Genomic DNA, 14267 nt, shown 5'->3' on the forward strand with positions numbered 1-14267 from the left:
CCCCGCGCGGTGGCTGATCTGCATGGCCACGCCCCTTGCGGCCCCGCCCCGGGTATTCGTGCTCCTGGCCCCCGCCGGTCCGGGTCCCGGTCCCGCTGGGACCCCGCCGCACGCCCCCAGCGCAGCGCGGTTTCGGGGCCGGGGGGGGTCCATGGAGCAGCGAGAGCTCTTCCCCAGCAGGGCGGGTGGGGGAAGGCGGCGGCCCCAGCCCCTCGGGCCGGCTCCCCACAGCGGCCCGGAGGGTCCCGCAACTGCCCCCGGGCAGCTGCCTGCACCGCCCCCGGCCTGCACCCGGCAAGGAGTCGGACAGACACACGGAGAGGATGCTGCGGGCTTTATTCATCCCCCACCCCCACATGGCGAGCCAGACCCCAGGGCACAGAGCCCCCCTGGGACACAGAGCTCTCAGCACCCAGAGCCCCCGTACCCTGCCCCTGGCCTCAGCAGAGGCAGTGGCGCAGACACCCCCCCCCCCCTCCTCAGGGGGTCTTGGCTTTCCTGCGCTGGGTGCCCCACAGCAGGAGAGACAGGGCCAGGGTGACGGCTCCCAGGATCCCGCAGAAGAGCAGCACGGGGAACGTGCCCTGCGAGGAAGCAGCAGTGAGCGGCGCTGCCCACCACCACCCTGCGCAGCTCACGCTGCTCCAGCTCTGGCCGGGGGGCACTCGGAGAGGGGGGTCCCATCCCACAGGCGCTCACCTCACGCAGGCACTTGTAGCCGTGGAAGGGGCTGTTGCAGAGGCACTGGACAAGGCCGGGGCCGTCCGGGGCACAGGCAGCGTTCTCAGGGCACAGCCAGGCTGGCGGAGCAGAGCAGGGGGTTACGGGGCCAGGCCAGGGCCAGCCCCCACCTGCCAGCCCTGCGGTGCCCAGTGCCAGGGACACGGCACCCTGGCACCCCGCCGTACCGAGCTCCCCGGAGCCGTTGCAGGGGTTCCTCTGGCCCTGGCAGAGCCGGCTGCTCCCACTCGTCGTCACCTCCTCCCAGGCGCTGCTCCCGCCCGGGCACTCCAGCGCCAGTGGCACCGCGCTGGGGAGCAGAGCTCAGCACCCGGCACTGCGGCAGCCCCCGTGCCCCCTCCCCGGTACTCACAGGTGCTGCAGGTGGGTGAAGCCCAGGAAGGAGCTGTTGGGGAAGGTTGTCAGGGGGTTCTCCGTCAGGTCCCTGCAAACACACACCAGGCGCCATGGACCCCCACCTGCCGCTGCCCCAGGTGCCCACATACAGCACCGTCCCCAGCACGGCCCCGGGGGTGCCCCTGTGCAGGGCAGGTGAGGGCTGTGGAACAGGGTGGGGGTCCCCTCTCTGCGCTACACCACCGCCTGGGGCCAGGCTGCTCCCCGGCAGGGACACCAGCCCCGGGGAAGGGCCGAGGTACCTTTGGGATGATATCAAAGGGTCACAGAATAGTTTGGGTTGGAAGGGACCCTTAAAGATCATCTAGTTCCAGCCCCCCTGCCGTGGGCAGGGACACCTTCCACCAGACCAGGTTGCTCAAAGCCCCATCCAGCCTGGCCTCGAACACTTCCAGGGATGGGGCATCCACAGTTTCTCTGAGCAACCTGTGCCAGTGTCTCACCACCCTCAGCATAAACAATTTCTTCCCTATGTCCAGTCTAACCCCACCCTCTTTCAGTTTAAAATCGTCGCCCCTTGTCCTGTTACTACAGGCCCTACTAAAAAGTCTGCCGCCATCTTTTTTATAAGCCCCCTTTAAGTACTGACAGGCTGCAATAAGGTCTCCCTGGAGCCTTCTCTTCTCTGGGCTGAACAACCCCAACTCTTTCAGCCTTTCTCCATAGCAGAGGTGTTCCAGCCCTCTGGTCATCCTCGTGTCCCTCCTCTGGACCCGCTCCAACAGGTCCGTGTCTTTCCTGTGCTGAGGACCCCAGAGCTGGACACAGTGCTGCAGGGGGGGTCTCACCAGAGTAGAGCAGAGGGGCAGAATCCCCTCCCTCGACCTGCTGGCCACGCTGCTGGTGGTGCAGCCCAGGATACGATTGGCCTTCTGGGCTGCGAGCGCACATTGCTGGCTCATGTCCAGCTTTTCACCCACCAGGACCCCCAAGTCCTTCTCGGCAGGGCTGCTCTCCATCCCTTCATCCCCCAGCCTGTATTGACACCGGGCGTTGCCCCGACCCAGGGGCAGGACCTTGCACTTGGCCTTATTGAACCTCAGGGGGTTCACATGGGCCCACCCCCCCAGCCTGCCCAGGTCCCTGGGGATGCCAGCCCCCTGCTCCAGCGAATCAACCACACCACTCAGCTTGGTGCCATCCACAGACCTGCTGGGAGTGCGCTCCATCCCCCTGTCTACGTCACCGATGAAGATATTAAATAGTGTTGGTGCCCACACGGATCCCTGAGGGACACCACTTGTTACTGATCTCCACTTGGACATTGAGCCGTTCGTTGACTGCAGCTCTTTGGACGTGGCCATCCAGCCGACTCCTTACCCATTGAATAGTCCATCCATCAAACCCATCTCTCTCCAATTTAGTGACAAGGACGTTGTGTGAGACCGTGTCAAAAGCCTTACAGCAGTCAAGACAGATGACATCAGCTGCTCTTCCCTTATCCACCAGCATGGTCCCTCCATTGCAGAAGGCCACCAGCTTGGTCAGGCACGATTTGCCCTTGGTGAAGCCATGCTGGCTCTCCCACATCACCTCCCTGCCATCCATACGCCTTGACAGAGCTTCCAGGAGGATCTGCTCCATGCTCTGACCGGGCACGGAGGTGAGGCTGCCTGGTCAGTGGTTCCCAGGGTCCCCCCTTTTAAAAATGGGGGCAATGTTTCCCTTTTTCCAGTCACTGGGGACTCCCCCTGACTGCCACCGCTGTTCAAACAGGATGGAGAGCGGCTGGTGTCCCCTGGGTGGCGGGGTGCTGGGGGGCCTGGGGACAGCAGGGTGCTGGGGGGGGCCTGGGGACGGCAGGGGTGGAGATGGGGACCAGCGAGGCAGGGCTGTGCTGGCCCGGGGGCCTGTCGGGGCAGGGGGGTTCCCACCAGACCCACCCCAGACCCCTGTCCCTGCCTGGCCCAGCCCCTCACGGGCAGCGGGAGGGGGCACGAGGGGGCACGTGGACTCACAGGACAACGGCGGCCACGGCCTCGGCCAGCCCCGGGGGGGGGCTGCGCAGGGAGCAGTTGCTCAGGTCCAGCCTGGGAGGGGGCAGCGGTCAGGGGAGAGACATCAGCGTGCCTGGCACCCCCTGCACCCCCCCCCGCATGCCCCCCGCCCCCACCTGCATTCCCCTGACCCCCCTGTGTCCCCCAACACCCACCCTGTCACCTCCCTGTGCCAGGCACCCTCCCGCACCCCCGTCTTGTGGCCCCCGACGCCCTCTGTGCACCCCCAGCACCCCCCGGTACACGCCTGCCTCCCACCCAGCCCGTGGACAGCCCCCCCCGCCCGTCCCCGTCCCCCCCCCGTACCCGAGCAGACGCTCCGGGCGGGCGCCCCGTTCCCGGCAGCAGCGCCCCTCGCTCTCGGCGCCGGCCCGGGTCGCGCAGTACCGGGCCACGATGGAGCCGTTCCGCAGCGGCCCCGGGCAGAGCCCGCACACCTGGGGCGGGGGCGTTCGGTGGGGCACGGGCAGCGCCGGCACCCACCCCCCACACGGGCGGCACCGACACGGGCACCCCCCGACCCCCGGGCCACCCCCGACCCGGGCACCCTCCGACCCCCAGCACTCGTGTCCCGGGCACCCCCCGACCCCCGGGCCACCCCCGGCACCCCCGTCCCGGGCACCCTCCGACCACCGGCGCCCCCCGACCCCGGAGCCCCCCGACCCGGGCACCCCCCGACCCCCAGCACTCGTGTCCCGGGCACCCCCCGACCCCCGGGCCACCCCCGGCACCCCTGACTCCCAGAGCCCCCCGGTCCGAGCACCCCCGACCCGAGCACCCTCCGACCCCCGGACCCCCCCCCCGGAGCCTCCCGACCTGGGCACCGCCGACCGCGGGCATCCCCGTCCCGGGCACTCCTCGACCCCCCGGCACTCCCGACCCGGGCACCCTCCGACCACCGGCGCCCCCCGACCCCGGAGCCCCCCCGACCCGAGCACTCCCCCGGCCCCCGGGCCTCGGCATCCCCAGACGCGGGCACCCCCCGGTCCCGGGCGGCCCCCGGCCCCCGCCGCTCACCGCCGCGCCGCCAGCGGCCCGGGGCGGCGGCGGCAGCAGCAGCAGGAGGAGGAAGAAGAGGAGGAGGAAGGCGCCCATGGCCCCAGCCGAGCCCGGGCGCACCCCCCCCCCCCCTCCCCCGCCCCCCGGGGCTCTTCCGGGACCGCCCCGCCCCGCCGGACACGCCCGATGCGAGGGCGCCCCCTGGCGGACACGGCGGGGAGCACCGGGCGGCGCTGTCCCGGGAGACCGAGGGACGGGACCGGACGGGACCGGACGGGACCGGGGCGCCCCCGGCCCCCCACGGCACGGCCGCGGGGCCAGCGCCGCGGCAGCGGCACCGGGCCCTTCCCGCCTGTCCACGGGGCAGCGGCGGGGTACCGCGCCGCGCCGCGCCACCCGGTGCCAGGCCGCGGGGCGCCGGGGCGACGCCCGCGGGGCCGCGGGCCGGGACACGGCTGGGCCCTTCACCGCGGGGTGCCCCCGGCCCCCCCGGCGGGAGGCCCTGGAGGGGTCGGTGGGGCGGCCGCGGGGCGGGACCGTGACACCCCCCCACCCCCACCCCCCGCCGCGGGCCGGGCGCCCTCCGGACCCCAGACGGGGCCGCGGCGAGGGTCCCCCGCAGCGGGGGGTGCCGGGGCGCGGTGACCTGCCCCGAGGCAGCGGAGCGGAGCGGGGCCGGGCCGGGGGCGGCCCCGCCGGCCCCACGTGGGGCCCCGCCGGGCGGCGGCCGCTGGCGCCATCGCGGCGCGCGGGGCCGGGCGGAAGCGGCGGTGAGGGGATCGCTGCCCTCTCCGCGCGTCATCAGGGCGCGCCGGCGGCTGTCAGGGCGGCACGTGGGCCGAGCTCCGCCGCGCCGGTCGCCGCCGCCGGTGAGTGTCGCAGCGGGGCCGCCGGGGGCCCTCAAGGTCACCGCCCGCCCCCGCCCGGGAGCGGCCCCGCCGGGCTCGGACCACAGGCCGGGCCGGGGCCGGTGCGCGGGGTCGCGGCGCCGGGGCCGGGGCTCGTCCTGCGGCCGCCCTCGGCCGACACCGGCGGCAGCGGTGAGCCGGGCCTGGGGCCGGGGTCGCTGGGGACAGCGGGGGGCCGGGCCTCGGGCTGGGGGCACCGGGGACACCGGGGAAGGGGAGCAGGGCCGTGGCCTGTGGTCACCCGGGGACACCGGGGCTGGGCAGCGGCGCCTCGAGCGGGGGTCACCGAGTACACCGGGGAACAAGGAAGTGTAAGGCGGGGAACAACGGGGACGGGAGGGCCGGGCCTCAGGCGGGGTCACCGGGGGAGTGTAAGGGAGGGGACGGGGGAGCGGGGCCACAGCCCGGGGACAGGGGGACCTCGGGAGAGGGGGCAGCAGGGCCTCAGGCGGGGTCACCGGGGGGGGGGGGGGGAGGGGGGAGCGGGGCCTTGGGCGGGGGACACTGGGGGACGCCGAGGCTCCAGGCAGCAGGGCCTCAGGGACGCCGAGGGGCCTGCGGGGTACAGGGGAGCCTTGGGCTGGGAACGCCCGGGGCAGCTGGGCCTTGGGCTGTGGTGCGGGTGGGGCAGCCGGTGGGGCAGCCGTTGGGGACTGCGGCGCCGCCCCCCGCCCGGTGTTTAGTCTCCACGGCGGAATGTGGTGGGGTGACCTTGGACCCTGCCCAGGAGCTGCGCCGTGCGGGGTGGTGTCCCGGCCAGGGACGGTGGCGTGCGAGGCGGGGAGACGTTGCCCTCTCACCCCCTTCCCGCCCTGCCGGTGCTGCCGCGGGGCCCCGTGCCAGTGCAGCTGCCCCAGTCCCCTGGCCCCTACGCTGGGCAGGCCCGGGCAAGCTGTGCCGGGTGCAGGGGTGCCAGGCGGGGCCCAGCCTAATCCCCCCAAGTATGCCTGCCCCGGGCAGGCATTCCTCCGGGGATCATGGTGGGCGCAGCGCCAGCCACCCTGCCTGCACCCCGCCCTCCATGTCTCCTGTGCTGCCCCGTGGCAGCCCCTAACGCTGCCTCACCGGTACGGCAGCGTAGGGTCCCTCCGCATCCTGCACCCCCTGCCCCGCCGGCGCCCGCCATTCCCCTGGCACTCGCCACTCCTGGCTCCCTTGCTCCCCGCAGCCCCGTGCCTGCTGGCGGGGGGCAGGGGGGGGGTGTCTCTGCTCATGCCGCCTCCCTGCCCCGCTCCTGGGGCTGCCCGGCTGCTCCCTCCTGTTCGGCTGGAGCCGGGGGTGGGCGCAGAGGCTCAGTGGGGGCCCCTGAGGATGCGCCTGTGAGCGGGGCAGGGGGGTGCCAGGGCCAGCAGCGGCTCAGGCGTCTGTTCCGTCTGGCTGCTGCCCAGAGCCTCTGAGGCTGTCAGTCCTCCTCTGTCCGTCTGTCCGTCCCCGGCTATGTGGGGCGCGTGTTGTGGGGGGTCGCCCTGCCCCAACCCCTGCTCAGCTGGGCCTGGGCGCCGGGGCTCCTCCTGCACCTCCTCGCCGGCGCGGACTGGGCTCCGCTGCCCGTCTGTCTGCCCTCCCCAGCCCCGTCCGTGGGTCCTGCAGGGCTGGGAGCTGCCGGCGGGGCCAATCCTGCAGGGTGGGCCGGTGTGGGGGCGGCCGCTCTGGCACTGGCTGGGCTGTGGCTGGCCCCGGGGGCGGCTGGCTGGCGCCAGGGCTGGGGCGGTTGTGCTGGGCTTGGCTGGGCTCTCGCACCTGGGGCGGCTCTGCCGGGCTTGGTGGGGCTGCGCGGTGCCGGGGCGGTTGGGTCGCGTTGTTGTTTGGCTAGAGCAGGACCGGTGCTGCCGGGCCTGGCGGGGCTGTCCTGCACCGGGGGCAGTTGTGTTGGGTTTGGCCGTGCGGGGCCGGTTCTGCTGGGCTTGGCGGAGCCGCGTGGGGCTGGCAGGGCCGGTGCTGCCGGGGTCCTGGGTGGGACTGTTTTTGCAGCCCTGGCCTCGGTGCTCTTTGGAAGAGGCTCCCGTTTCCCTTGGCGGGGGCAGGTCAGGCAGCCCGGGGGGTGGGCGCCGCGGTGCCGAGCCCAGCCCAGAGGGAGGAGAAGGCTTAAGGGGACGTTCCTCCTCCAGCCTAGCCAACCCCCGCGCCGGGTCCTTGAGGCTGAGACAGAGGAGCGAGCGAAGGTCCCTGCAGCGTCAGGTGCAGCTCCCGGGGCGGCCCACCCGGCGCTGACACCCGTCCCTCCTCCTGCAGCTCTGAGCGTCGGGGAGATGCTGGCCAGGACCCGCTGCCGGGGCGGCTGCCGGGGCTCGGCGTGCCCATGAGGCTGGTGGGGCGCAGCCAGGGCGGGCGGCCGGGCAGCGGCGGCTCCGGCGGGGCGGCGGCAACAGGAGACGCTCACCATGGAGTTCACGGTGATCGACTACAGCATCTTTGCGCTGCTGCTGGTGCTGTCCTCGGCCATCGGGCTCTTCTACGCGCTAAGCGGGGACCGGCAGCGCACGGTGCAGGAGTTCCTCCTGGCCAACCGCAACATGGGCTTCCTCCCTGTCGCCCTCTCCCTGCTGGCCACCTTCCAGTCGGCCGTGGCCATCCTGGGCGTGCCAGCCGAGATCTACCGCTTTGGCACCGAGTACTGGTTCCTCGGCTGCTCCTACCTCCTGGGGCTGCTCATCCCGGCCCACATCTTCATCCCCATCTTCTACCGCCTGCGCATCACCAGCACCTATGAGGTGAGGGGGGTCACCCCCCGCGGGGACAGGGCGGGGGTGGCGACGACACACGCGCGGAGCCTAGCACTGCCTCTGGGGACGAGCTGACGGCCCCTGGTGGGGCTTTCGGCTCCTGGTCCCGTGCTGCCCTGTGCCCCTGTCCTGGCGCCCAGCCTGCCGTGTCCCGCAGACAGGGCTTCCACCCAGCTTGTCCGGCACCCGTCCCATCCCCCACCTCGGGCACCTCGCCTGCCTCGGGCAGCGCTGGCCGGCCCCGTTGTGTCTGCAGCAGCAGGAGCCGAGGTGCTGGGGCAGGGCTGCCTGCCCCCCTCTGCTTCCCCGCTGCCGTGGGGGGGACATGGGGGACGCAAAGGACGTCCCCCCTGCTCAGGACCCCGCGTCTGGGGACAATGCCCTGACCCGTCTTCCCCCTCAGTACCTGGAGCTGCGCTTCAACAAGACGGTGCGGGTCTTCGGCACTGTCACCTTCATCTTCCAGATGGTGAGTGGGGCGGGGGGGGTTGTGGGGAGCCCCGGGGGCCGTGCACGGCTGCAGCACTGCTCTCCCCGCAGGTCATCTACATGGGGGTGGTGCTCTACGCGCCCGCGCTGGCCCTCAACGCAGGTGAGGGGGGACGGGAACAGGGGGGGCGATGCTGGAAGCCCCGTCCTGCATGGGGGGGCTGCTGTCCCCCCCCAGCTCGTTAACGGCCTCTGCCGCTTCCAGTGACGGGCTTTGACCTCTGGAGCGCAGTGCTCACCATGGGGCTGGTCTGCACGCTCTACACCACGCTGGTGAGTCCCTGCCCACCGTGCCGCAGCGGGGCTGGCCGCTGCTTGGCCGTGGGGCGTCCCGTGCCCCCGCCGGGCTGCGGTGACGGGTGCCGTGCCTCCGCAGGGTGGGCTGAAGGCCGTCATCTGGACGGACGTCTTCCAGACGCTGGTGATGTTTGCGGGGCAGCTGGCCGTCATCGTGGTGGGCGCCCGGCGGGTGGGTGGCATGGCCCGCGTCTGGCGCCTGGCGGAGCAGGAGGGCAAGATCTCCGGCATCGAGTGAGTGGCCCGGCCCTGCCATGCCCTGTGCTGAGACGCCTTCACCCGCCCAGGGCCGGGCACCCCGCATCACACTGCGGGGACACGCAGGGCGGCCAGGAAGGGCCTGGGGTGGGGGAGAGGGACCCCGGCACGGGGGAGGGGGGGGGGCATTCCTGCTGCCCCCTTTCCCGTGCCGTGGGGTGTGGGGTGCCGGTGAGGACCCGGTGCCGTGACACCACCCCCCCCCCGCCGGCGTCTCTCCACAGCCTGGACCCCAACCCCTTCGAGCGGCACACCTTCTGGACCCTGGCGGTGGGGGGCATCTTCATGATGCTGTCGCTGTACGGCGTGAACCAGGCGCAGGTGCAGCGGTACCTCAGCGCCCGCAGCGAGTGGGAGGCCAAGCTGTGAGTGGGGCTGGGGCTGGGGGTCCCGCGGTGGGGACGGGCCCCCCCGCTGCCCCCCCCCACGCCTCTGACGCCCGCCTGGCGCCCGCAGCTCCTGCTACGCCGTCTTCCCCTGCCAGCAGATCGTCCTCTGCCTCAGCTGCCTGACCGGCCTCGTCATGTTCGTCTACGACCGGGAGCACCCGCTGGCACCTGCCCAGCGCCCCAGTTCCTCTGACCAGGTGGGTGGCTGGGGCCCTCCCTCCCGCAGCCCGCGGGGCCAGATCCCGCTCCCCGCCCCCCGGCTCCCCCCCCGGCCCCACGGGCACTGACCCCCCTGCCCCAGCTGGTGCTGTACTTCGTGATGGACGTGCTGCAGGACCTGCCGGGGCTGCCCGGGCTCTTCGTCGCCTGCCTCTTCAGCGGGTCCCTCAGGTGAGCGGGCGGTCCTGGGGCTGGTGGGGCTGGGGGGGTCCCGGCCGAGCCCCCTCCTGCTCCCTCTCCTCCCCAGCACCATCTCCTCTGCCTTCAACTCGCTGGCCACGGTGACGATGGAGGACCTGGTCCGGCCCCACTGCCCCGGGCTGTCGGAGTCACGGGCCACGCTGCTCTCCAAGCTGCTGGGTGAGCGGCGGGCTGTGTGGGGGGGATTGGCGCTGGCAGTGTGGGGGGGTCCCCAGTGCCACCGTGACCCCCCCACTCCTCTCCCCAGCTCTTGGTTATGGATTGCTCTGCCTGGGGATGGCCTACGTGTCCTCCATGCTGGGCCCCGTGCTGCAGGTAGGGGTGGGGGCACGGGGTCCCCCAGCTCCAGCACCCAGCCGGTGGGCGGCCGGCGCCGGCTGCGGACCGGGGCGAGGGGCTGGCACTGAGGGCCGTGTCCCCCCGCAGGCGGCCATCAGCATCTTTGGCATGGTGGGGGGCCCGCTCCTGGGGCTCTTCTGCCTGGGCATGTTCTTCCCCTGCGCCAACTCCACGGTGAGTGTTCCCCTGCCCGGCCGGGGGCACAGACCCCGCGGGGGGGGAGGAAGTGCTGGGGGGCCGGAGCATGCCGAGCCCGGCCAGGGATCAGCGCCCTCCCTCTCTGCCGGCACAGGGTGCCGTCGTGGGGCTGCTGGTAGGCCTGGCCATGGCCTTCTGGGTGGGCATCGGCAGCCTGCTGCACAGCATGGGGGCGACCGAGGGGGCCCCCCTGCCCAACAGCACCACACTCCCCCCCACGGGCAACCTCACCACCATCCTTGCCACCACGCTCCTGACCCCCACGCCGGCCCCCCAGAGGTGAGCGGGATGGGGGGGGCTCGGCGCCGGGGTGCTGTGGCTGCGGGACAGGGAGCGTGGGGGTGCTGTTCCGTGGCCCCCGCTCCACCTCTTCCACCCCCGACCCCCATCTTCCCCAGCACCACAGGGCTGCAGAAGTTTTACAGCCTGTCCTACATGTGGTACAGCGCCCACAACTCCACCACCGTCATCCTGGTGGGTCTCCTGGTCAGCCTGCTCACCGGTGAGTGCAGGGAAGCGGGGGGCCGGTGACAGCTCCCCCCCCCCGCCCCCCGCTCACCCTCTGCTCTGCCCCCCAGGCCCCACGCCGGCAGAGGCCGTGGACCCCCGCACCATCTACCCCGTGCTGCCTCGCCTGTTCTGCTGCCTGCCCCAGAAGTACCGGCAGAGGCTCTGCTGTGGGGTGGGCTTCCCTGCCCAGGTGAGGGGCCCAGAACCCAGCACCCTCAGGGGGGGGGGCACGGGGTCAGTGCCCCCCCAGTGCACCTGCTGCCCCCCCGCTCTGTCTCCACAGGACACTGACCATGCAGATGCCGCGGTGAAGAGCAACGGGGTGGCCAACGGCCTGGCCCCCCATGGCCCCGGGCGGTGGGAGGAGGAGGAGGGACAGGGCTACATCCGCGCGCCTGGGGCCCCCGCCTACGCCCTGCAGGAGACCTCCTTCTGAGACCCCCCTCCCCTGGCATGGGGGTCCCGGCCGCCCCCTGCACCCTTCCCCAGCGCCCTGCTGGCCAGGGGGGCACGGACCCCCCGTGGGGCGCCCGCACACGGCCGGGAAGCACCAAATAACCAGGGGGGGGGCTGGCCGGGCTGCGCCCCCCCGCAGGCAGCTCGGGGCCTCTCTGCCTTCGCACGCACCGGGCTGGCCCCGGGCCCTCCGGCTGCCGGTGCCAGGGACGCTGCCGGTGCTCGCAGTGGCCTCTGCCCCCTGCCCGGGGGGGCTCTGGGACCACGGGTGTTGGGGCGTGTCGGAGCAGTGCCCGATCCCCCCCCCCCCGGGCTGGGACGCTGCCCGGTGCCCCTGGCCTGGCCACGTGCCTTACTGCGCTGCTCCCGGACCAGGGGCTGCCTGGACCCCTCAGGGCGCCGAGCGCCCCCCACCCCCCCCCCCCAGCTCCCTGTTGCCTGTCTCTGTGTTTGTTGTCCCCCCCAATAAATGGTTCTGGAGCACAGGGACCAGCCCTGCACACAGCCCCATCCCCTGGGAGCCTGCGGGGACACAGGACCCCCTGTCTCCCAAAGCAGCGGGGGGGGGGGGGGGGCCCTGCTGTGCCCCGGGAGCGGGAGCCTCGCCAGCCAGGGAGATTTATGGCGGCAGCCTTGGCCCTGGCCCCTTTCCCATGGCACGGGGCCGGGGAGGGGCCCGGCTGGGGGAGCCAGGTGAGTGCAGCTGGGGGGGGGAAGCTGCTCCATGGCTGGGGGACACGGGGCCCCCATCGCCCCGTCTCCCCCATCGCCCCGTCTCCCCACCCTCCAGGCACAGCCGAGCCGGGGCCAGGGTGAGTGTCCGATGTGTGTGGGGGGTGTCCCATCTCGCAGCTGAGGCAGGAGGCAGGCGGCGGGTGCTCGCTGCAGGTTTATTGCTGTGGGTTGGGCCGGGCGGCCCCCAGCCCCCGTGGGCAGTGTGGGGCGTGTGCCCCCCCCGCACCCATCCCTGCCCACCCCGAGTGCCCCCCGGGGTCCTGGCCCGTCTCCTGCCCTGCTGCGGCTGTGGGCAGGGTGAGGGCAGGGCCGGGCAGGGAGCCTGGGCATCCCACTGCCCGCCCTGTGCCTGCGGAGCTCCCAGACCCCCCTGCAGGATGGGGGTGCGGATCCCGTTGGCACCGGCCCCCACCCCCCGTCCCGGCTGCTGCCCCCCCGATCCCCACCCTGGGGCACGACCTCCCTGTGCTGTGGGGGGGAGAGCAGGCGTGGGGGGGGGTCTCGTGGCTGTGGGCACCCTGGGGGGTCAGGGGGGGCCGTCCCCCGTTGCCAGCCTGCTGTCCCCCAGGCCTGTGCGCTCGTGGCTGCTGGTGGCTGTGGCTGCGCCGGGGGGGTCAGGACCGGGTCCCCCCCAGGGGCCGGCGTAGAGGCGGGAGCGCATCGGCCACTTCTGCAAGAAAGGGAGAGGGGGTCGGGGCTGGGAGGGTGGCCCCTTGTCCTGCTGCTCCCGGTGCCCCACGCCTGGGGATGGGGGGACCCTGGGAACCGGCTGCCGGTGTGCATGGGGCACGCTGGGGACCCCAGGACCGGCTGCCGGTGTGCATGGGGCACGCTGAGGACCCCAGGACCGGCTGCCGGTGTGCACGGGGCATGCTGAGGACCCCAGGACCGGCTGCCGGTGTGCACGGGGCATGCTGGGGACCCCAGGGTGGAGGGGCTGCAAGCTGAGGGAATGGGTGCTGGCATGCACTGGGGACCCCAGGGACCAGCTGCATCGGGTACTGGGGGACCCCGGGGGCTGGCTGCTGGCATGCACGGGGGATAATGGGGGACCCCAGGGACCAGGTGCCATCATGCAGGGGAGACCCCAGGGACCGGTGCTGGGGAGCTGGACCCCGAGGCAGGGGTGCCCTGGGTCTCACCTTCACGGGGTGCAGGAGGGGGTGTCCGCAGAGCGGGTGGGAGGGCATGGGCGGCGGGGGCCCATGGCCCAGCGCGTGGCTGAGGTGGGCGATGTAGCTGGTGGCCAGGACGAGGACGTCCAGCTTGGAGAGCTTGGTGCCGGGGGGCACGGCGGGCAGAGCTGCCTGCAGTGACAGGAAGGCCTGGCGCAGCGCCCGCACCCGGCTCCGCTCCCGCGCCGCGTTCTGGGGGCACGGCAGCCCCGGGGGGCCCTGTGGCAACAGGCGGGGCTGAGCCGGCCCGGGGCCCGCAGCTGAGGCTGGGGCAGGCACCGTCACCCCCAATGGGATGGGGACAGCACCCATCCTCCACGATGCCACCTGCCCCCTGAGGAGACGGGTGGCCCCAGGTCCTGGACCCATGGGGTGTCTGTGCCCCCAGGACTGCGTCCCACCCACCCGTGTGCCACGGGACAGCCCGTCCCCCCCTGTCCGCACCCCAGTGGCCTCAGTCTTGCCCACGACCTGCACCCAAGCAGGGCATGCTGGCGCTGCCTGGTGTGCACCCCCCTCCCACGGCAGCCCCCCGGGGCCGCCTGCACCGTCCGGCTCTGGTGCAGCAGGGCCGAGGGGTGGCAGGCGCGTCCCCAGGCCTCCCTGCCGCCGCTGCGCATGGGGTCCCGCTCCCACACTCGGCTGGCTCCTACCTGTTCTGCTGCCGGGGGGCTCCCTGGGCTGCCAGGGTGGGCAGACGAGAGCCCCGGGGTCCTGCCTGTGCCCGCTCCCCGGCAGCGCCGGGCGGCTCGTGGTGGGCTGCAGGCCCCTCTCCTCCCCCGGGAGCCGGGGGCAGCGGTGGCCGGGGGGCAGCCGTGCGTGGCGGCCGGCCCTGCTCCGCAACCCCCGCCGGCGCCTGCCCCCGTGCTCTCGGCCATGCCGGGTCCCGCCAGGCAGCCCCTGCCTGTGCTCCTGCCTGCACCTCGGCCCCACGAAGCGCTGGTGGGTCAGGGCGCCCCGGGGAGCGCCGTTGCATCCCTCCGCCGCCTCCCGGCACGGCCCAGCCCGCAGCCTCGTCTGGGCGGGCGTCTCGCCTCCCCCTCCTTGGCACCGTGGGATGAGCAGGAGGATACGGGCTGTCCCAGCTGGAGCCTCCCCCGGCCTGCGGCCGCCCACGGGAACCCTGCTCACCCCACATCCCAGCCCCAGCGCCACGGGAGCCACACCAGAGCCACCGAGCCCTGGGCAGGGCACCGTGGGCAGAGGCCATGCGCCGGGCAGGGGCACCCTTGTGGGG

General features: G+C 73.3%; 3 protein-coding genes across 7 annotated transcripts; 1 reads left to right on the forward strand and 2 right to left on the reverse strand.

Moving 5' to 3' along the window:
* Nucleotides 1-319: 319 nt before the first annotated feature.
* On the reverse strand, nt 320-4244 carry ATRAID (all-trans retinoic acid induced differentiation factor). Of its 3 annotated transcripts, XM_076335358.1 has the most exons (7): nt 4152-4244; nt 3441-3571; nt 3096-3167; nt 1094-1165; nt 909-1030; nt 700-800; nt 320-584 (listed from the first exon to the last, which is right to left on the reverse strand). In XM_076335358.1, exons 1-7 carry the CDS (start codon nt 4227-4229, stop codon nt 480-482), a joined length of 681 nt encoding a protein of 226 aa, XP_076191473.1. In that variant the 5' UTR covers nt 4230-4244; the 3' UTR covers nt 320-479. The 3 variants fall into 3 exon arrangements, with proteins under 3 accessions (XP_076191473.1, XP_076191474.1, XP_076191475.1); XM_076335359.1 differs by lacking the exon at nt 3096-3167; XM_076335360.1 differs by lacking the exons at nt 3096-3167; nt 3441-3571; nt 4152-4244 and adding an exon at nt 2287-2855.
* Nucleotides 4245-4937: 693 nt separating this feature from the next.
* Nucleotides 4938-11609, forward strand: SLC5A6 (solute carrier family 5 member 6). 3 transcript variants are annotated; one of them, XM_076332437.1, is made up of 16 exons: nt 4938-5002; nt 7274-7752; nt 8168-8233; nt 8305-8356; nt 8459-8526; nt 8630-8784; nt 9033-9173; nt 9265-9394; nt 9499-9587; nt 9664-9776; nt 9865-9932; nt 10044-10130; nt 10249-10433; nt 10553-10656; nt 10733-10854; nt 10948-11609. In XM_076332437.1, exons 2-16 carry the CDS (start codon nt 7423-7425, stop codon nt 11098-11100), a joined length of 1863 nt encoding a protein of 620 aa, XP_076188552.1. In that variant the 5' UTR covers nt 4938-5002; nt 7274-7422; the 3' UTR covers nt 11101-11609. The 3 variants fall into 3 exon arrangements, with proteins under 3 accessions (XP_076188552.1, XP_076188553.1, XP_076188554.1); XM_076332438.1 differs by lacking the exon at nt 4938-5002 and adding an exon at nt 5123-5173; XM_076332439.1 differs by lacking the exons at nt 4938-5002; nt 10249-10433 and having other exon boundaries at nt 7144-7752; nt 10948-11013.
* A 740-nt stretch (nt 11610-12349) lies between these two features.
* On the reverse strand, nt 12350-13342 carry TCF23 (transcription factor 23). The gene is made up of 2 exons (XM_076335260.1): nt 12998-13342; nt 12350-12525 (listed from the first exon to the last, which is right to left on the reverse strand). The coding sequence occupies exons 1-2, from the start codon at nt 13340-13342 to the stop codon at nt 12382-12384; spliced, it is 489 nt and encodes a 162-aa protein (XP_076191375.1). The 3' UTR covers nt 12350-12381.
* Between the last annotated feature and the right edge of the window lie 925 nt (nt 13343-14267).

This window comes from Aptenodytes patagonicus, chromosome 3, assembly GCF_965638725.1.
Source record: "Aptenodytes patagonicus chromosome 3, bAptPat1.pri.cur, whole genome shotgun sequence".
Classification (NCBI taxonomy): Eukaryota; Metazoa; Chordata; class Aves; order Sphenisciformes; family Spheniscidae; genus Aptenodytes; species Aptenodytes patagonicus.